Consider the following 21,969-nt stretch of genomic DNA (forward strand, 5'->3'; position numbering starts at 1 on the left):
CTCTTTCCTGGTTCAGGTCCTACCTCACTGATCGCTATCAGTTTGTTAATGTAAAGGGTGAATCATCTGTTCTTACAAAAGTAATGTATGGTGTTCCACAAGGCTCTGTTTTAGGACCTATATTATTCACAATATATATGCTACTATTAGGCACCATTATCAGTAAACACGGCATAAATTTCCGGCATAAATATTGTAATGCCCTGCTGTCTGGATGTCCCAGCAAAAGCCTTAACAAGCTTCAGCTGGTCCAGAACGCTGCAGCCAGAGTCCTCACAAGAACCAGAAAGTTTGACCATATTAGTCCAGTTTTATCAGCCCTGCACTGGTTACCAGTCAAATTTCGCATTGATTATAAAATCCTATTACTGACCTATAAAGCTCTAAACGGACTCGGCCCTCAGTACCTGAGTGAGCTCCTCTCCCACTATGAACCATCACGCCTACTTAGATCACAAGGTGCTGTTCACTACTGGTACCTAGAACTAATAAAGCTCCATCAGACTCAGCCTCAGTCTTTAAGTCTAGGCTAAAAACTTACTTGTACAGTCGAACCTTTGGTGATTAGTCTTCCCTGTCAGGTCTGGACCTGCTGGAGTCTCTACTGCTCTGTTTTACTGTAATCTGTGGTCAGCCACTCTTTACAGTACTAACTCTGTTTTTTTCTTTCCTTTCTCTGCCGAGCTGATCAGCTGCCCATCCTGTGCGTCTGATGCTGTTGCCTCTTCTGCCTTGATTGGTGCCGCTGCTCACCAGCCTTCTGGACCGGCTTGACCACCACTGAACTTCTTGCTGTACAGCGCTGTGCAGTCCTCACCCTCAGATCTTCTCTTTCCCACTTTACTATAAAACTTCATACTAATGTTTGCTATCTGGTGTCGACCGTAGGAGGATGGGTTCCCCTTCTGAGTCTTGGTTCCTCTCAAGGTTTCTTCCTCTTTTAGGGAGTTTTTCCTTGCCACTGTCGCCGCTGGCGACGCTCATGGGGGCTCGGACCCGGATTTTCTTTTCTTCTCTTTTCTCTTCTCTCTAACACTGATTGTTCTGTAAAGCTGCTTTGTGACAACACCTGTTGTAAAAAGCGCTATATAAATAAATTTTGCTTGCTTGATGTGACAGAAAAGCAGCAAGAGTGAAAGGGAAGGTTTACAAGACAGTAGTGGTCCTGCTATGATGTTTGGTTTGGAGACTGTGGCTCTGTCTAAAAGACAGGAGGCTGAGCTGGAGGTGGCGGAGATGAAGATGCTGAGATTTTCGTTGGGAGTGACGAGGCTGGACAAGATTAGAAATGAGCAGATCAGAGGGACGGTGAAGGTGGAGCAGTTTGGAGATAAAGCCAGAGAGGCCAGGTTGAGATGGTTTGGACATGTATTGAGGAGGAATAGTGGAGATATTGGGCAAAGAATGTTGGAGATGGAGCTGCTGGGTAGAAGGAGAAGAGGTAGACCTCAGAGAAGGTTTATGGATGTAGTGAAGGTGGACATGGAGATGGTTGGTGTGAAAGTAGAGGAGGCAATGGATAGGGCAAGATGGAGGCAGATGATCCACTGTGGCAGGGAGCTGAGGGAGCAGCCGAAAGAAGGAGAAGAAGACTACAGAATGTCGCCAGCGGGGCTCTGCAGCAAGCAGCATTTACGTGAAGAATTCAAATAGTCCTTATTTTCTAGATGGTGTAAAGTCATATTTACTCTAAAGTACCGAGCACTGCTGGTGACATAGAACCCTGTCCATGCTTGATATGAAATTAAAGCGTTCTTTGGATTGATGGAGGACGTGTTATATATGGTTCTATACAGGACCTACGCAGCCCCGCTGGTGACATCCTCTATACATAAAAGTAATGTGTGGGTAGGAGATCCTAACACACGCCCACAACCTAGTAAGGCATGGGAACGACAATCATCTTCATTCATTTCACAATAATAAACTGTTAGAATTAGTCTATATAGTTGATATATGGAACAAAAACATATGTGAATGTGAAAGCCTTTATATAATATTATACAACTAATTCATGTGTATAGCTGTTGGACAAGAAATGGTAAAAATGAAATGGATTTTTTTTAACCAAACAAGGACCTGACACGGTGTAAAATTAAATCTGAATTTCAATTTTATTAATTTAAGAGACATGCCTAGACAGTAGTAATATAGGAAAAATTCATTGCATATAAAACTGTATGATGCTGGCAAAATAAGTAACAGCAACAGTACTAATTTACATATTCTCTTCCAAAATAATGCTTTCATTATCAGAGATGCTGAACTGCAGATTCCATTAATAACAAGAAGGCAGGCTACTTTTTCAATAAGGCACAAGTTGACTAGTAAATAGATAGTTCTCAAGGCCAACAGTCCCTTATATTCCGCAAGTGGTGTACAAAGGAGACCCACATATGGCCATGATGTGTCTATGAGCTCGACTACAAGGACGATTACTCTGAAAAATGTTGAGAAGGAACAAACCGGACCCAAGTAAAAACAGAATTAAAACATCCTTCCTTCAGAATGCAATGCTACAAAACTGAAACAGAGCACTAAAAAGGTAAATATGGCAGAGAAACAGTGTGTAATGTCCTAATCAATGGAGCTTTAAAGCTGAAAATAAAAAAATGAAATGACAACCGTCACAATGTCCTATAGGGTGTGCCAGCATGCATCACCCTTAAGTTATTTTGCTGCACATGTATGAGCTCACGTGAAAACTGAAATGTTAAGATTTTTAAAAAAAAAGTAAAAGATAAAATTATTCAACGTTAATTGATGTCCTGTATTGATTCCTACAGATGTAGTGAAGCACAGCAGGCTACAGTACAAATGGCATCAAGTGCATAGCGATAACTATACGGGCCTACATTTAATCAGTGTCTCTGAGATACTAAAGGCAGTCATCACAGCCAGTTTCACCCCAATAGGGCCTGAAGAGTCGTTGGTGGCTACCGCAGATTTGCATTGTACATGATTGCAATTATAAAGCCAAGTTCTATGCATAAAGTGTAAGGCTATGTTCAGTAACCCTATTACATAATTAGAGTATTGAGTTTATGGTCCCGCATAAAAACATTCAACATAAAACCATAATAAGCCCCTCACTGCCTTTTATGAACATTCTGTAAGGCAGTAAATCATGAAGAGCCCATCACACTATATGACAGTTCAGTATTTTGGTCCACGTTCTTAATGCCTCACACTAAGACTTGCTGTATCTATGTACAATGAAAGCGTTCGTTGAGGCAACTGCCAGAACTTAAGCACCAACTTGAAACTACAGTGAGTGAGCTAAACGTCCGTGTGTCCGTGTCCCCCCCCTCCCCCATTAACTACTCTAAAAAGATTACATACACAGTTCCTTTGAAACACGACCAATTAAAAAAAAATAAATTTGAAGAATGGGGGGAGTTTAACTCCAGACGTCTTGCGAGTAGCGTCCCTTGGTCATCAGTTTCTTTATGTAGTCCACGGCTTGGGTGTGCATCATGCCGCCCAGCTCCTCTGCGATCTCATAGAAGGTGGTCTGAACGTCCCTTGCCATGTTTCGCGCGTCCCTGGTAGAAGAGGTCATTTTAAGGTTTGGTTAAGTAAAAAGTTCAGGCAGCTTTTGGTCCCTTCCTTCCAAGCTGCTCCACCTGGCATCATATGTGCCATTTTATTGGCTGACGTTTGTCAACATCACTCTATAAAACAAGATCTTAACTAATACAAGATGTAAAAAGGGAAATTCCACAGATTTTTCGAAATTTCTGCACAATTAAGTGGTAATGAGTCACTTAGAGTGGTTTGGTGTGAAATGCTGTTTTCGAGAAACTAACAGAAATGTTCACAGTGGTGGTGATAGGAACCAGACGTCCACCTCTAAAAGCTCCCTCACAGAAAGTTCCTGCATGAAATGGTTATGAATTCAGTGCCTGATGTCTGAGACACTGTTTTGAGCTAGTTTTGCAAGGATCCATTCTTGGTGGAGGGGGCCACGCAGGACACTGCCAGGCAAAATAGTTTTATCCATTTTTTAAAATAGATTTTTCCAGATTTATCAGTATTTTTCCATCAACATGCCATATAAGAACTCAGAAAATGTATAGGTTCAGTCTCTACAATCAACTATTTCACACCAAACCACTCTGAATGATAAAGAAATGAATGAATTATGCACAAATTTGGAATAATCAGTGGAAATCCCCTTTAAATAAACTGGGTGTTACACGTTACACTGAGAGCTATCACTGCAGTAGCTAAACAGGACCTAATAACATAACCCATATCAGAGGACATCAGGGCTGAACAGGTCACCATAATGGTCACCAAAACAGTCCATTTTCTTATTAATGTAAAGTTCGACAGAAATATTTCCTTTTTCAAAGCAACACCTCACTGGTGTGAAGCATGCTTGTTAATGTATGCAAGATAAACATGTTTCCATTATTGTGGTAACAAATGTTTAATTTTGGCCCCAAGATTTAATGGCTTGGTTGCTCTACTGACCAGGGCAACTGTTTACATATCGCTCCACCCCTGTGGCAACATGTCTAAACTTTTCATGGTCACTTACCCGCAGATGTAGATGTGTGCATTGTCTGTGTGGATCTGCCTCCAAACGGCCTCCTTATTATTCTTCAGTTGATGCTGAACATACACCTACAAGTATTGAAACATGGGACGGATGAGAAAATCATACATTCCCTTTATATACGCTCACTGGTCGCTTTATTAAAAATCCTTCTAATGTACAGTTAGTGCTGGTGTAGTCCATCTGTAGATGTACAGTTGGTGTTGTCCATCCTCTAGCCCTTCATCAAATGGTCAGTTTCTGACCACAAAGCCTCTCTTGGCTAGATATTTTTGGGTGGCAGGCCACTCTCAACCTAGCAGTGACACGGACATGGAGGGATATTCATAAAGATGTATCCATACATTTATTTCATCTATATACTGGACCTATGAGTGAGATGGAGCTCAAGGTGGTGAGTGAGCAGAAGCACAAGATAGGTGTTTCTAAAGTGACCAGTGAGCGGAATGACATGATAAGTGTTTGTAAAATGGACAGTGAGTGTATTCGACTTACTATAATGACTAGCTTAAGCTGATTCTGTACAGAAGTTCAGCAATGCGGGAAAAGTACCTTGTGCTCCTGGTCCCTGGAGAAGGCCACGTTAAGCCGAGTCAGCACTCCTTCCTTCTCAAACGCTTCCAGCTCCTCCTGGTACAGGAAGTCTTCATTCTTGTGACGGCAGCCAAAGTACAGCACAGTCTCTCCCACTTCTTTACCTGAGCGGGGAGAAAAGGGAACAAGCTAATGACACCACAAAAATCACATCTACTAAATTAAAAAAAAAAGAGCAGTGTGACAAACTGAGCAGAACAAGCGTTCACACAGTAAAATTAGCTGAATACAGTCTACTGTAGTGCTAATTTAACAGTAAAAATCATCTGAAGGAAGTGACAGTCCAATCTGGAATTTTTGACAATACAAGACGTTTCAAAGAGATTAATCTGATTTCAAAGCGCCATATTTTTACAACCGTGAGGCGTCTAGGAACCAATCACAACGCAATTGTAAGAGGGGGGTCATAGAGTTTCTGACTGTCAGTGTAAGACGACTCCCTTCAATCTGAGAGGAGATGAGACCCCTGAGCAGAGCGTTCTGCGTTCTCCACTTCAATAAGAGTGAATCCGCCATAACTGTGCAGTGTGATTTTCGTCATCAATGAAGCTCCAACAGCTCAGAGTGTTCAGCGTTGGTCCACAACACTGGATGATCTCTGAAATCGCACTGAAAGACCTGTGAGTGCAGCGACACCCGACATGCTCAATCCAGTATGGGATGAGTTTGACTGCGGTGTTGATGTCCATACAGCTGGAGGAGGTTCACACTGAGACCTTGTAAACTTACATAAACTTTATGCTCAATTAAACCATTAACAATATAAATCAATTTAAATAAATCATTATGAAATCAGATTAATCTATTTCAAATCTCTCTGTATATTCATCATAATACTGAAATGATAATGAAGCTCTTCCTCTTCAGACGATAAGAACAAAAATCTATTAACACACTTTCAAAACTAACAAACTGAAATCTTAAATAAAAACTCAAAAATAAAAACTTTAAAAATAAATAAATAAATAAATTAAACTATAGTAACCCTGTCCCTTTAAACATTCCTGTAGACTAATTTGGACCAGGTGTAAAACACATGCAGTTTATACCTTGCTCTCTGAGCCAGGCACGTTCCTGAATGAAGCCCATGAAGGGAGCGATGCCGGTTCCTGGGCCGATCATTATGACAGGATTGCTGGCCTTGAAGGGCAGCCGGAACTGCGACTTGCGGATGTACATGGGGACGGTGGCCTTGTGCCCGTTGTCGGTGGGCACTTTGCTCTTCAGCCAGTTGGTGGCGACACCTTTGTTGGTACGACCAGTCTTTGTCTTGTACTCCACCACCACGGCACAGATATGGATGCTGTTGGGATGCACCTGTCACAAGAGGGCGCTGTTTAGCAGCAAGTATGACACAGCATGATACAACACCCAGTGGCACGTACGCAGTGGCGGAATAGGGGGGAGAAGTTAGATAAAGACTTACCTTGGAGGAGGAGGCGATGGAGTAATACCGAGCCTGCAGGCGGGGCAGAAGCTCACAGAGGTGGTCGATGGGGGGCCTTAAGGATGGCAAGTCCTCCAAAATGGCTAAAATGTTCCTGCATGAGTCTAGTACCCAACTCTGGTACAGTGCCTGTTTGGGGACAAAATGAAAACACAAATATCTAGTAGGCTATCACAAAACTCTAGAGCTCAGTGATCACAATGGAGGATCACTTTTTGGCAGGCTATAACACCATGGCAACTTAAGCTTTGTACGTACTTAACCTGAACCAGGGCATTTTTAAGCAGGACTTTAGACCATCCACAATTGGACAAATCAGGGCTGAGATTCTGAGCACTTAGATTCTTTTTCAGGCCCCCTTCTTTTGGTAATTTCAGTGGCATCATTCAAGTAAAATATCTCACTTCATTTAGTGGAGAGAGTGTTGCTTTTTACAGTCATAAACGCTCAACGTCCACACATTGACACTTTACATAGTATGACTTTTTCCTTCTTTGACTTCTTTCAAGATTGAGGATCCGCTTTCATGTGCACGAGAATTAATCAGAGCCTGAATATACTGGTTATCACGGCTGTGTTTGGGTTTTATGAGGCTGAAATCAAGCAGAATTTGCTTAGTCAGGCCCAGAGTGAAGAGGCACTTTAGGCCATTCATTTGAAAGGCAGGAGGTGAAGGTGGTACGTGCCTTGCCCTCAGGTGAAGATGAAGCCATCTTGCGCATGTTCTCCTGGTCCTTGGGGTCGGAGGCGTACTGGGCTAGCTCATACAGGACGTTGGTACGTGGGGAGTTGGTGATGTCCAGGTAATGAGTGAGGGCGGTGCGGTACGTGGTTGGACACGGGAACGGGTGCTTCTTATTGGACTCCTCTGTAGATCAGTAATAAAAGAAAAACAAGAACATATCAACATATGCAAATGTGGTTAGGGATATGAAGCTTGATCACACTTTTTAGTCTTTAGCACTTACTAATTTTCTTCACGATTTAATTTCATTTGTTTCTGTCAGGAACAGAATCCATACTGCTTTGCTTTTGGTTCTCTTTTTTGTGCTTAACATTTTATTTTGGACCAAAAAAGAGCAGAACAGCACATAAAAGCTTTCGGTTTCTATTCTGACACACAGAAAGTAGTTATACTGGGAAAAATATAGGGGTGCATAAGAGCTCTATTAACTGCATTAACTATACAAAAAATACAACAAAATAAAAACAATGCTAAACTAGTCATGTACAGTTCTGTAGTAAGGGACTATGTATTTGCCTGAATTTAGTTAAGTTTCTGCATAATTAAGTACTTAAAGGGGAATTCCACCAACTGTTATAACTGTATAGATAATTAAACTTTTCATAAATAAATAAAGTCATAGAGAGAGGTTTGATGAAAAACACTGTTGTAGAGAAACTAGCAGGGTCAGACTTGTTTACATTGGTGGTGATAGGAACCAGACATGGTAGTTTTAAGAAGGTTTTGGCTAAAAGTGTATTATAAACAATTATTCATGGTAGAAATACATGGTTCAAATTGAAGTCTGACACATTTAACAAATATGGTCCATGGGTCAAACGAGCCAAGGCTTAGACAATATGGTAAAGCATTTTCTAAATGAAGTCATCGTCAAAGCTCTCTGAAACAAGACCAAGCTGGGCAAGCTACTCAAGGTCAGGGTCATACCGTCGAGGTTGTTCAGGGAGATAACGGTATCAAGGTCCACGCCAAGGACTTCTCCCAGTCTGTTCACTATGGTGGCATCATTGGTGGGATATACAGCTACGTGGTCTCCTGATTCATACCTGGTTGTTTGAGAACAATTTCAGCTTAACCTTTATGCCGATTAAGATAACATAAGGTTCCATCATTGTGCAAGATAGAGGAGAAGTACATTATCTAAACATTCAGAGCAATTCATAATGCAGCAAAACAAACAGGGCCCACTCTCGGGCAATCACCCTCCTGGTTTTCATCTTAATGTTATTTTTAGCAATTAGTTATCAGTTGTTTTATCTTTAGTCCAAATGAAAAGCACACAATAAGGCAAATGCAACACATATTACAATCGATATTTATTACACTTGTTTTAATTAACATGGTCATAATAAAACAGTTAAACATTTATTGTTGACCGAGTTCTATGCCTTATGCACACTATAAACAAAAGTATCTAGACAGCCCTTCTAGAGTGTCATTCAGCTACTTTGAGGCACCCATTGCTGACAGCTTGTACAGGTAGATTCACTCAAAGTAGGCCCTGAATATTCTGTAATAACTCTCTCTTGGACGGAGCAATCTCAGTGAAACAGTGTGCACTGTGCTCCTCAGTATATGGAGCTTCGAACAAGCTGGGCGTTTAACCTCCGTTTGCAACTTCTGGGTGCAGACCCCCGTACCCCTTCAGGGTCTGGCAGAAAAGGTGATCACTTCCATCATCACATGTAATGCAATTGATTACCCATTCATCAAGGTATGTGGCGTATTTTTTAGCTCAGATTGCTTCATCCTAACAAGAATTACAGCAGAATATTTGGGGCCTCTTTCAAATGAATCTCCCTGTATAATCTCCATAGAAAAGCACTGACCAATACAATCAGACGCTCTGGAGGAGCGGCAACCTTAGGCTTATGTGCAATGTCCAATGACTAATGATTCTGGTACTGATCCGATGCCTTTGGGATGAGCTGGAGTGGTCCAGAACTGACCATCCAACATCAGTACCTGAGCTAATTAATGCTCAATCAAAACCTCACAGCAATGTTCAACATCTAGTGTAAAGCCTTCCCAGACAAGAAGAGGCTGCTACTGCATACTTTTAGACCCATTCTAACACAAAGGGTACGTTTAACAGCTGCAGCTTCAGATTACAAACCTGATCTTAGAACCTGTGATGTCTAGTTCCAAGTGCATCAGGTGCCGGTCGCCTCCTTTGTTGAGTTTGCGGTTAACGGTGACAGGAGCCAGGAAAGGGTTCTTAGAATCGAAAGGCCTGAAAACAGACAGCACTCGTCAATAGAGAGACTCTTCTTCGGCTATTATTACTCAATTACCAGATTTAATCTGTAAAACAATGCATTGTTGATATGAAAGGTGTAACACTACACTAAAAGAAAGTGAGGAATAACGTACACAATCGCTTTAAAGCATTTAAATCACTAGATCACTGCGTGAGCACACTGTATTATAGATTGTAGAGGGAGTGTGTTATCATGAAATAATGTGGTTATAGGCGATAACACACAACCTCGAGCGTTCTATTCCTTTTATACATCAGTTAAATCAATTAAGTAATAAATAAATAAACTGGACCAAAGTAACAATCTCTGCCCACTCGCTGCACAGCCGGCAGCTCCTTACAAGAAATTCCCAAAGTCATCACCACTGTGCAGTTTTCCAGTCGGCGGCTGTGAGAGAAGAACAGCTAAACAACCTGGAATCAGCCAGAAATGAACCCAACACCATTCGCCAAACGTGTCGTCTGATCTCGCAGTGCAGAGTTAGTCAGAGATGGAGAGGTTCCTTAGGGTGTCACTGCTACCTTGTTCGGTGTGGACCCATCAAACTTTTTTCTTTAGTTTGCTATTTTGCTGTTTTGACGTGCATCAACACTCCGCCCGTATTTGCACGTCAGTGCTGTGCAGTCAGTATCATCTGCCTGAGTCTCCAGACCAAACAGTTACTCATGTGGGAGCTACAAAAGTGTTCGCAATGAAAACATGATGGACTGCAGCTCCACCTCCTTTTTCTCCTTTTCTTATCTCTGCAAACATGTTTTTTTTAACATGACTACAAACTTTGGTTTCTGTGACTGAAGTAAAATAGATGATCTGATCTTTTGAGGTTGATGTTAGTTCGTATGTGGGCCTTAGGTTGGAAAAGGCTGAGAACCCCTGCTCTATAGCATCTGATCAACTCAGAAAAGATGACTAAACGGCCAGTTCCTCTCACAAGAAAGTCTCGGCCATTCGTCTAAATTCAGTTACGTAGCTGATAACACCAAGGGTGTGTTTAGGTTTAGCTGTGACATGAAAATTATAACTAAAATATAAATACATTTTCCTTAAGTACTGTGGTGTATATGCAAGTGAAAATCAAAGCAGAGGGGGGCTGTGTCCAAACAATACGGGGGAATTTTCACAAGTTACCGTGACTCAAAAACAACAAATTCCCTAGTCCTGTTTTGCTTCTTATGCACGAGACAATATCAGTCACAGCTGCTGCAAGAGGCACTGCTTCTAAAGCAGAACTGGCCTTGTTCGCTGCCCTGTGCTTCCTTTTTGCGTACGTCTACAGTGCACACTATTGTTTAAGGTGCTGTAGAGTTTATGTGGTGTGTTACAGTAGTCCAAGTGTGGTCTTGCTCTGTCTCCATCTCAACTGTGCTCTGACTCTTAGTCTTGAGGTAAGGAGGACTCGTAACGTTTCTCAAGACCAGCTGAGCGCATGGCCTCTTTTCTTCTGTGTGAGTACAGGCATTTAAAGTGAAGTGCATTCTTTACCACAAGCAGCTACTTGTCAAACCAGCTTGCGACAGACTGATATGTGCAGCTAAATATATTATGTCTAGTGAAACGTTGTGTAAACATATAGATCTACTCTTTTTAAAATCCTCTTTAATATTGTGGTGGTACACAAACATCACTGTGCTGAAAATATAGCCCAACATTAAATACTTCAAAATCTTAAAATTAAAAAAATAAAAAATAAAATAAAAAAAGGTAACTCCTCTCTTCATCCAGTACCCAATTAATGAAAACAAATCATTTTATACAGCCTAATGGAGGTAGATCAGAAAGTACAAAAATTTATTTTAATATTATCATCATTTCCTTCCAATGTCAGAAAGCAGAGCTGAACCAAAAGAGCTGATTGTTGACATTTTGTTCAGTTGTCATTTGTTGTCATTTACCTCCTATTTATTATCTTTTAGTCTTATGGCATCTGTCATGTAAGCTGAATGCAAAATGAGCTAAATTTTAACCTTGACTCAGTCTCACCACCTTTTGACCACGTTTTGACTACAACACCAGTTTACAGATGGAATTTACTGGCCCTTACTGCCCCTTTTCTGTTTGTCTTCTGCTTTTTTGTGCTAAATGTTGCGCCGAATTGCAAGGAAACGCCTTCTCGGCACATCGCTGCGATGACGTGTTTTGGCAGTCAGGATGCGTGTGAGCGTGAGAGATGATAAATTAATACGTACGGTTTCTGGTTCTCGAAGCTCTTCAGGCGTCCCAGCTCTCCTGTGTAGATCTTATTCATATTCAGGTCCTCATGGACTTTCAGCTCGTACTGACGGATGCTAAGAGGAAAGAAGACGACGTGTGAACTCAGTGCATGCATGTGCCCATTTCAGGATTATTACAACCAGAGGTTTTGCAACTATTCATAAAGATTGTTCTTCCAAACTACTCCATTAGTTTATCTAGTGTGGAGTACGCCAACACATTCGTGTTAAATTCAATGAATTTTTAAGACTGTTACTTCAAAGGTGACTTAATCCCATTAAATCCCAGGCTTATTACATCCTAAAATGTCTTATTCAGTAACTGTATGGATTTCAATGCAATATAGCTGATTTAGACACCAGTGGTCCTGACCATTTACAGGTTTCAGCCTTTATTACATTATTTGATGCACTAATTAATGCACATTAAAAATGTTTTCTTACTGGAAATTATATTTAGATTTTTTTTAAAAGGGCGTGCTTTGCGTTTTGGTCCTATAATGGCAACAACATGCAAAAGATCTGCAAACTGCAAAGCACACAAAACAACACTCTGCCACTGGACACTATTGTCCAGGCTTGAAAAACTACCATACACTAAGATTAAGATTAAATGACCCACAACAAGGAAATTTCGCCTCCACATTTAACTCATCCATGCAGTGAAACATCACATACACACTAGTGAACACACACACACACACACACACTAGGGGGCAGGGAGCAGCCCTATCCACAATGCCGGGGAGCAGTTGGGGGTTAGGTGCCTTGCTCAAGGGCATTTCAGTCACATACGGCTGGCTCTGAGGATCGAACTGGTGACCTTCAAGGTCACAAGGCAGGTTCCCTGACCTCCAGCCCATGACTGCTCCCAAAATATGAGAAGGTCCCACCAAAAAACAAAGTAGAATTGTTAATCATTCTAATTAACAATTATTATCTAATCAATCAATAGATCAATATCCAATAGCAGTGTGCTTACTTACTCCCACTGTTTGCACTGCAGGCTGCAGTTCTATGGTGACCAGCTGTCGCCACATGACAATTATATTTTATCATTTTATATAAAAGCAACAGCATCCACACTTAATGAAATTTAATGAAAAGGAAGCAAAGTTTCACATTTTGTGGTACATTTTAAATTATACACACAATCTGCAACATGAACGCCTGTGATCATATAAAAGTATATTATATTTGACATAAATTCACCAATTCATGCAACACCATGCAGCAGAGTCCAGTTAAAAGCTGCAGAGATGTACCAGTGATTTGAGGTCAGGTTTTTTTTTTTTGTTGGGAAAATTAAGAAAATAGCAGCAACTTTCTGCATCCTAAACAACCTGAACTTAGAACTTCAACCAAACTGAGATGCGTTAAGGACTCGCTGACATCCTCAGTTCTCCAAAATCCCTGTTAAAATTCACATTCAGCCCCTGACTGAGAGAAAAGGACAAAACATGAGAACGACGGAGAGTGCACAACAAGTGGTACACAGTGAAAGAGGGAGTCTGAAAGACAGAGGGGTGAAAAAAAGCTTCAGTTCAGCCTGCCCTACACACAGCTACACTTTTGTTTAATTTAAACCAGAGAACTCTACACAGCTATACAGGCTTTTTGTTCACAAAAGGCCTGAGAACAAATAAGTTGGTGTGCAGGTATTTAAGGGAAACAATCACAGCAAAAAAGAAAAGAAATGGCCTGTATAACACAGAGACAAAAACATGGAGGAAAACAAGACAAACTGGACATGAGAAATGAAAAAGTAATGATTTCATCGTTATAGTAAGTTGCGAAAAAGACGGTTGTCAGTGGGTCCTGACCACTTATGGGCTTCAGTCTTTATTGTATTGTTTGATGCACTAAATAACACGTTTTCTTACTGAAAATAAACAATTTTTTTATGTGGTGCTTTGTCTTTTGTTCCTATAATGGCAACACCACAGCAACAGATCTGCAAACTGCAAAGCACACAATGGGGAATAAAACACTCTGCCACTGAACACTATTGTCCAGGCTTGAAAAAACGGCCACATATTAAGCTTAAGATTAAGAGACCCTTAACGAGGAAATTTCACCTCTGCATTTAACCCATCTGTGCAGTGAAACACTAATGAATGCACACAGACTAGACAGTAGTGAGCACCAGAGCGGTGGGCAGCCCTGTAGGCAAATGGTTGTCATACCTGGACTCTTCTCCAGTCGCTTCGACTCCGAAGTGTTCACATACAGCTGGCCAGAACTGCTCTCTCCATGACACAAAGTCCTCCTCGAGACTAAACAGACAGAGAGAAATAAAAATGCTTTTAGGATTCTAACGAGTGAAGTCAGTTACTTTAAGCTGCACTAACTGCGCACACACAGCTTGTATAATCACTGAAAAACATGGAATACAGGGGTATAAAGCCCCCAGGCATCGGGCTGTAGAGCAGTGGAACTGTGTTCTCGGGAGTGATGGAGCTCCATCCAATACCTTTGGGATGATTTATAATCCAGAACTGATCATCCAACATCACTACCTGACCTCACTAATGCTCAATCAAATCCTCACAGCAACGATCAACATCTAGTGTACAGCCTTCCCAGAAGAGTAGAGGCTGGTACTGCAGCAAAGGTGGCCAAACTTATGTTTAATACCCTTCATTTCACTGGAGGAGCAGGTGTCTACAAGAGTTGCACACAGTGCATCTCTGACTGAAATGAATATTTATAAGGGATAGAAAAACAAACACCCTCAAGTTAATATTAAGAGTTTATTTCATTGCTGTTGGTGCATTTGTCACAGAATGTTTACACAATGTAAACAGCATATGATATATAATCAGGGTGGGAAAAACATGGGAATTGCAGTGTAGAGTTTGGACAACAACAGATCATTTCATCACTGATCAGATCATTTTTATCAGGGTGGAGATTAAGATTAAAGAATTCCAACCCTTTGGTACTCACTTGCCATCATCATCTCCCAAGCCAAGGTCAAAGATCCTCTTGGCACCCAGCTCCGACAGCCTTTTGTCCACATACTTGCCCATGGCGTTGTAATGCTCATACGTCTTGTTGCCAAGTGAGAACACCTACAAGGAGAACGCGGTTTGATTTAATTCACATACGTAATTCAGTTATGCATTGATTTAACCTTAACCAGCAATCAGGTTTACATGACTTTGAATATGGATGATGAAAAAACTACTACTGATTAACTGGCAAAATAGGGGTAATAATGTAATGCATTATACTTCATTATCTCCTGGCCAACACATCAGCTTGTAGCTAGCACATTACATTGGGGTATTCTAAGACAAAGTTTTGCTTCATGTTTCTTTTTCGCCAACAAACCCAGTCTAAAATATTTTCTGGGCCACACGTTTGTATGTTTGATGCTTTAATAAATTAAAAAAAAATATGGAAACATTAAATATAAAAGCACATCTTCAAGACACAAATGCATTAAATTTATTTAAGAATTCTGTAAATCATAACGGTTCCTAAAAGCATTCTGACAAGATTACGTGAAGATGGCCAGCACCACATTTCACACATTTGAATAGATATGAAACATATATTGGGATCACAGGGTTGACTGTACCATCAATAACTAAATGGGAATTGTTCATATTCATTACTCATTAATGCAACTCTTCAGAGGAGAGTCTAGAGCAGGAGCGGCGAACTGAAGGCCAGTGTCCAGCAGAGTTTCTCCATTTTTATACCAACTTCACCTGGTAATTATGGGCCTGATTCAGCTCAGTATGTTTAAGCAGGAAAACGAACATGAATCCGGTCCCGCCGGACAGACATTCCTCACCCCTGGTCTATTACGTCAGATTTGCATTGGACAGTTAGGAAGTGAAAGCATGCAACCCTATTGAGCAATGTTAACTAAGCAGTTCTGCAAAACTACAGACTGAATGAATAAACCCAAACTGGTCTGGTGTCATCAAAAAATGTGGGTTATTATTATTTTTTGGTGAAACTACGCTTCACATACGGCTTCACATATGGCTACATGGTCAACCTTGAAGTCTAAATAGACAGTTCTCAGAAAACGGCCGTGTGGGAATCAGCATAAAATGTTTAAAACAGTCAATAACAGCACTAAGAAACGCACAACTAGTTGATAAAACCCAACTGTTTTATTCTGCGTTCTTCTCATAAAATGACAAAGGGAATCTTGCACTGTAAACATTAACCAGATGCAAACTGCATTCCCAGAAATAAAGCTATTACTTTTTCCGATTTAAAAGCATCTGAAGCTGTCAGTAAATACCTTACATTGCAGTTAACTGTCCTAGATACCATGAGTGAAGAGCACAAAGTGAAATAAACTATATAGTTCATTTATTTATTTAAATACCATGGATTACAAACAAATATTTCATCAGTACTTCATTCTTTCATTTCCATTAAAACACATACGAGCTGCACTGCGTACAATAATTGACACATAAAACAAAAACAACAAATAAAAAATGTAGTTTCCTTCCTGTTTTCTAACAAATTAGATAGTGGAACATGGCCATAGGCTTAACAAGTGCACAGAGAAAACGCTACATCTAAATACAACACAGTGAACAGTAATTATACTGACAGACGTTATATCAGCACTGGGTGTGACGTTGCAAACCAACCAAAACAACCTGACAGGTTTCATGGATTCCATCAACTCCGATTAAGCTTGATCAATGATCTCTTTCCGGTCTAAAGCAGATGGACAATACGGAGGAAAAAGGCATGAAGGAAAAGCGGCCAAGAGGATCTCTCAGTTGTGTTATTCAAGCTCAAGGGCTGTTTAAGTTAAATTCTCCGCTGAGGCATCAGAAAGGGGCGGCGCACGAGCGAGGCCAGCTACCTGGCCAGCTACCCAGCCAAAGCCCTTTGTAGTCCCACTTCAATGCGCACTGCTCATCTCCGAATGCTAATGCATTCTGGCGCACACTTTCATCCGACACGCCACGTAGAGCGGCATCCGGGCAGAACACAAGACAGGACAAAAGCAGCAGCTGCTTTATTACAGCATTTATGCCTGCGACACACTGTAACCTTTGTCAACACCGGTGGCATAAATGCTCCGAGAACCTGATGTGTCATCTGGCAGCAGGCCAACGGCAAGCAAGGGTACTGGGACCTGCTGTACTCATCTTGCCTTTCACATGCTGCTGCTTCACAGGGCTGCTGAGCTTTAGTTCTCATGCCTGCTCGCTCATGCATCAGCAAAAACTATTACTAAGTCACTAAATAGAAAAAAAAACACAAGTTCCCCACATGACTGTACTGTGCTGAGTCACTGCGGGAGGAAGAAATCACAGTACAACATCCCAGTATTTTTTGGTTTGAAAATAGTATCAATAAACTAAATAACTGAAGGACTAATATTGCAACTGCAATTTAAACTGCTATTATTTTATATAAATCAAGATCCAGGCCTGTTTTCCAGGCTTGAAGCCCTAAATGTAGCACACCAGACTGCTAGTAAGTTGTGCTCGTGATGTCATCATAAAGGTTTGGTTGCCTCTGATTATTCTAACTCTATACGCAGTTCACAAGCTGTGTTATTAGGTAACATTTCCTAACTTAAAGACAACGCTGCTAATAATGCAGACTATAATTTCTAAAAATATGCAGCTCTTGCAATTTGAAAATTGCACCTTCTTAAATTGAGATTTTGAAATGAAAAACAACTAATCTTTCAGCCCAACAATAAACTGACACCCAAGGTGGTGTATAAAGCCCATTGTTTGACTAACTGAATATTTAAAAGGTATTTCTGTCATAATCCAAGCGACAGCACTGTTTCGTTCCGTCAGGACTAGAGGTTTGCTCAGTGTTTGCAGAGGTTGGATATCACAGCGCTTGCCACACAAACAATGCTATGATTTATACAGTTAAAAGCAGTGGAGGACAGTAACTGAGTAAATGTAATCCGTTACTGTACTTAAGTAGTTTTTTGTGTATCTGTACTTTAAGTTTTTCCATTTTGGGCGACTTTTTCCTTTCACTCCACTACATTTCAGAGTCTAATATCCGACTTCTTCCTCCTACATTTTGAGAAATCTGTCGTTCCTTTTGGTTTCTGTGCGTATAAAAACGTAACATGTCAAAACGAAAGAAGCGCAAAGCCAGAGCACCAATCAGGGCCCAGCGGTCATTTTGTTTAGAGCTGGTTTTGACCTGTTGGTCATACCGACCCAGTGCAGCACGCGGTTCAACGTCAGTGCAGCAGCGTAAAACTTTGGGAGAGTCTGTTCAACATAAATGATGAACTAACCTAACTTTGTGTAAATAGAGCTCAATATAGAAATATGTCCACATATGCAGTCGAGACTGACGCGGCTTTTTTCTGAATTTCTACAAACAACATTTCATTTTATAGTAAATTAGTTACGGTTTACATTTATGAAAAGTTTTCAACTCAAACGTAGTAAAACACTATATTCGCTTAATTTTTCCCCCTTCATAATGCAACCAATACAATATCAGATTAGAATCAGTGAAGATCCACATATTTGCCAAAAGTTCTCCACTCTTAGTCACTGTGCTTAGTCACCAAGGTTTTTACCACATACAGGAATACTACAAGGGTGCTAAACGCAGCAAATGGTTTCCTGTCACATTGTGCAAACTGCAAGCTAAGTCGCTGAAGCATTACTCAGCACTGAATTACAACCTGATGACACTCATGGTGCCACTGCCAAATCAATGTGCACTGGTGTGTTTCAGTGGGAAAACACAAGGTTACTGAGAGCCCCTGGGGAAGTTCTGGACAAATCCTGAACGACTGGCCTGTTTACAACGTCCCAAGTGATTCAGGCTTTCCAAAAGTGTATAAATGGAAAGCTTAACAACAAGACGCAGCTGGGGCTTAAAAAAAAAAAAAAGAAGAATACAATATTGTCCCAAAGTACCCAGACACCCCATTTCATTAGAAAAGGTGGGTGTTTACTAATTACATTTACTCTGTTAAATATAATAAAGTAAACTTTTGAGGAATTCATGCCTTCTAGAATATTCTCACAACACCCTTTTAATTCTGCTCACGTATATTTAGTAAGGTAAGTAATCTACTTCGTCATTTGGTCATCAACATTTAGCTACTAATCCCTATAAAGCCACCCAGCACTGGGCTGTGGAGCAGTCGAGCTGTGTTCTCTGGAGTGATGGAGCTCCATCCAGTACCTTTGGGATGGGTTGGAGTGATCCAGAGCATCCAACATCAGTACCTGAACTCACTAATGCTCAATCAAATCCTCACAGCAATGTTCCACCATATATTAAAAGCCAGAAGAGTAGAGGCTGCTACTGCAGCGAAGTGGGACAGACTTACTATTAACATCCTATTCAAACAGGATAATCACATAAACAGAGGGTGAAAATGAACAGTACTGAGAACGCGTGAAGATGCAATTGGAGAAACCTGCCGTGTAATTGAGTCCGTCCAGGTCAGCGTCACCCTCCTGTAACCAGTCATAGAAATCCTGGGCATTATCTGTAGGATCTCCTTCCCCATAAGTGGCCATGCAGAAAATAGCCAAGGAGTTGTCGATCTCTTTCAAGCGAGAAAGTTCACTCTTAAAAATTAAAAAGAAAGAAAGTAAGAAAGAAAAAAGGTCAAAAGACAAAATTCTATAGTTAAAATCTGTATATGCTTCATAATATTGATATCAACACAGTAACCCATCAGCAAGGAATTATTCACCTTCAAAACAACATGAACTTGTTTTAAACTATAAGAGCAACATCAGAGAAAGTTTCATCTCTGCAAGCGACGTAAAATCACACCAGTACGTGAAACCATGTTAATTCATTTTAACAGACTTAACAAGAGCATAGCAGCATAAAGATCTGACTGACTTGGATGAGCTTAGACTGACCAGTTTTAGTGGGCAGATGCAATATCATTAACCCATTAATGTCCATGTGTAAAATTCCATATGGTCTCTGAGCTTGCCTAAACGCAAATCTAGATAAAACGACTAAAATGAAAAATAAAAGTCAATTTTATCACCCAAATTTATTAGATTAAAGTCAGTCACCTGGTCACTTGTCATGCAAAAATAAAACAAAATTACAAGGTAATTTACACACTATAAGATAACATGCTTCAACCTTTCAGGCAACTCAAAAAGTTGCTATATAATAAGTAGACAGATAAATAAATAGACAAACTCTGGTTATTTATTTTATTTATTTAGTCTGGCTTGTAAACAGAAGCATAAAAATAACATTCAAGCTAAAAAAAACTCAAATGGACACTGAGATATCAATCCAAGGCATTATACAAAAATCACTACAGACAACAAGTTTTGTGGACTAATAATATAAAATTTAGTTAGAAATAAATGGGTATCAACAAGTTTTACTACTGAATGTGTTGCAGTGCGAAGTTACCATGTCATATTCCTCTGGATCTGCTGCCATGCCTTTCATGCCATAGCGCTGGGCATCTTTGGAGAGTCTGTTGGCAAACTCCTCAGCTGTGCCCGTCTGCGAGCCATAGAACACCACGATGTTCTTGCCCTGGTGATTATGAACCGTAAAAGGTTAGTTTTGTTTTATTAAAGCCTCGAAAACGTAATGTTTAATTTAACATTATGTCTCTAATTTCACTGTATTTTTAATTTCTTCCATAATACAACCAGCACAATGCTGCTTACGTAGCTCATTTCTTTGGCAAAAGGAATTCATCAAATTCACACTGAAACTGCGACTTCATGAACCTCAAATGCACAAGCAAGCTCACACATTCTCATGGTTAACATCTCATTTCATGACATTACAGATGCTCACTCGTTCATTGAAGACAGCTGGGCATTCGACTGCGTAAACCAGAAACTCTGATTGTACTACGGAACATGGGTTTACCAGAACACATGTGGGGTATTTCACAAAGCAGGAGTTCCCAGCAAGCTGGATAACTTAAGCCAAAAGGAAAGGCTAGTTTATTAATATAGTAGGGTCATTCACCCGAAATGTCCATTTTTGTGTCCCTAGCGTTTACAGATATTACGCTTTTAAAACATGTTAGAGTTACAATTTATATTTAAAAAAGAAAACAAGTTATTTTAACAAATCACACCTTCTTCAGCCATCAACTTAGCAATGCTGGCTTTTAAATCAATCATACAGAATTCCAAACGCCACAGAAGAAGCTTGTCCCTGTGGTCATGTCTGAAGGGCAAGGCCATGTTTTGAAGGCGGAAAAAAAGAAAAAGGTTTTTCTGCAATTTTAACTACAATAATCTATACATGATATATAAATGAAATAAAGAAAACAAATGGCAAATAAATTTTACGAAATATATAATGAAAGTTGTGGTCCCCAGGAGTTACCGTGCAACAAAAAGCCTCTTATTTTGAAATAAAAGTCACACTGATGACATCACGACTTCCTTTTACCCATTTTCTGAGGATCTATGAAGAAAAGCACACGGCACGTTTAACTCATGATTTCATATGAAGCTTTTAGCTGACGTCACTGGTGTGACCGACTCTATTCTGAGGTAATTGTGAAAAAAATATATAATTCATATGGATTAAATTCCAAGCTTCAGTAGATATTCCATTAACGATAACGTGGTTTGATGCTCTGTAGCAGCCGTTTAGTAAAATGCATTTTTCATTAAAAATGTCTCTGGTGTTACATTTATTTTGTGTAACCCCAAGTACGATCTCCTATGGATAGTTAGAAATGTAGACGTTTCTGTAGAACGACCCAGTAGCTTTCATACACTGTGGTCAATAGGAATGTTCCTTAGCTCATTTTCTGGCTTAAGTTCTCAGGTTAACCCAGACATCCTGCTTTGTGAAATACCCACCTTGTCAGTTCTCTGGTTAGCTAGAACGTCTACAATAATCGAGCAGCAAGAGTCCAAAAAGAGCACAGGATGTGAGATGTTCCTCTCAGAACCCTGGAGCTGCAGTCGTGTGTCATTTGTAGCTTTAATATTCCATAAAACCACAATTTGTTTGTCAAATCACTGAATGTGATTCTAGACAGAAGAACGCAACACAAGACACAGAACGGTTTTCCACTCATTGAGTTCTAGGCTTGTTCTACAGAAATAAAACAATATGAATATGTGCACTTACGGTTTTCTTCATCTTCTCAATGAAACTGGTTTCCCTCGCGGTTGGTGCTCTACAAGAAGAGA

General features: G+C 40.3%; 1 protein-coding gene across 2 annotated transcripts in view; it reads right to left on the reverse strand.

Annotated features, from left to right (window-relative positions):
• Positions 1 to 2,090: 2,090 nt before the first annotated feature.
• The window catches only part of porb (P450 (cytochrome) oxidoreductase b), a 39,656-nt gene continuing 19,777 nt past the window's right edge, over positions 2,091 to 21,969 (reverse strand). For both annotated transcript variants that reach the window (XM_017691878.2, XM_017691879.2), the window contains 14 exons: positions 21,908 to 21,956; positions 20,207 to 20,335; positions 19,237 to 19,386; positions 14,771 to 14,895; positions 14,008 to 14,097; positions 11,798 to 11,896; positions 9,467 to 9,583; positions 8,278 to 8,396; positions 7,292 to 7,473; positions 6,585 to 6,734; positions 6,208 to 6,475; positions 5,117 to 5,262; positions 4,547 to 4,632; positions 2,091 to 3,545 (listed from right to left, as the gene is read on the reverse strand). In XM_017691878.2, coding sequence (XP_017547367.1) covers positions 3,401 to 3,545; positions 4,547 to 4,632; positions 5,117 to 5,262; positions 6,208 to 6,475; positions 6,585 to 6,734; positions 7,292 to 7,473; positions 8,278 to 8,396; positions 9,467 to 9,583; positions 11,798 to 11,896; positions 14,008 to 14,097; positions 14,771 to 14,895; positions 19,237 to 19,386; positions 20,207 to 20,335; positions 21,908 to 21,956 — 1,855 coding nt within the window. In that variant the 3' untranslated portion in view covers positions 2,091 to 3,400. The remainder of the gene's footprint in view (positions 3,546 to 4,546; positions 4,633 to 5,116; positions 5,263 to 6,207; positions 6,476 to 6,584; positions 6,735 to 7,291; positions 7,474 to 8,277; positions 8,397 to 9,466; positions 9,584 to 11,797; positions 11,897 to 14,007; positions 14,098 to 14,770; positions 14,896 to 19,236; positions 19,387 to 20,206; positions 20,336 to 21,907; positions 21,957 to 21,969) is intronic.

The sequence above is a fragment of the Pygocentrus nattereri genome, chromosome 19, assembly GCF_015220715.1.
Source record: "Pygocentrus nattereri isolate fPygNat1 chromosome 19, fPygNat1.pri, whole genome shotgun sequence".
NCBI classification, from domain to species: Eukaryota; Metazoa; Chordata; class Actinopteri; order Characiformes; family Serrasalmidae; genus Pygocentrus; species Pygocentrus nattereri.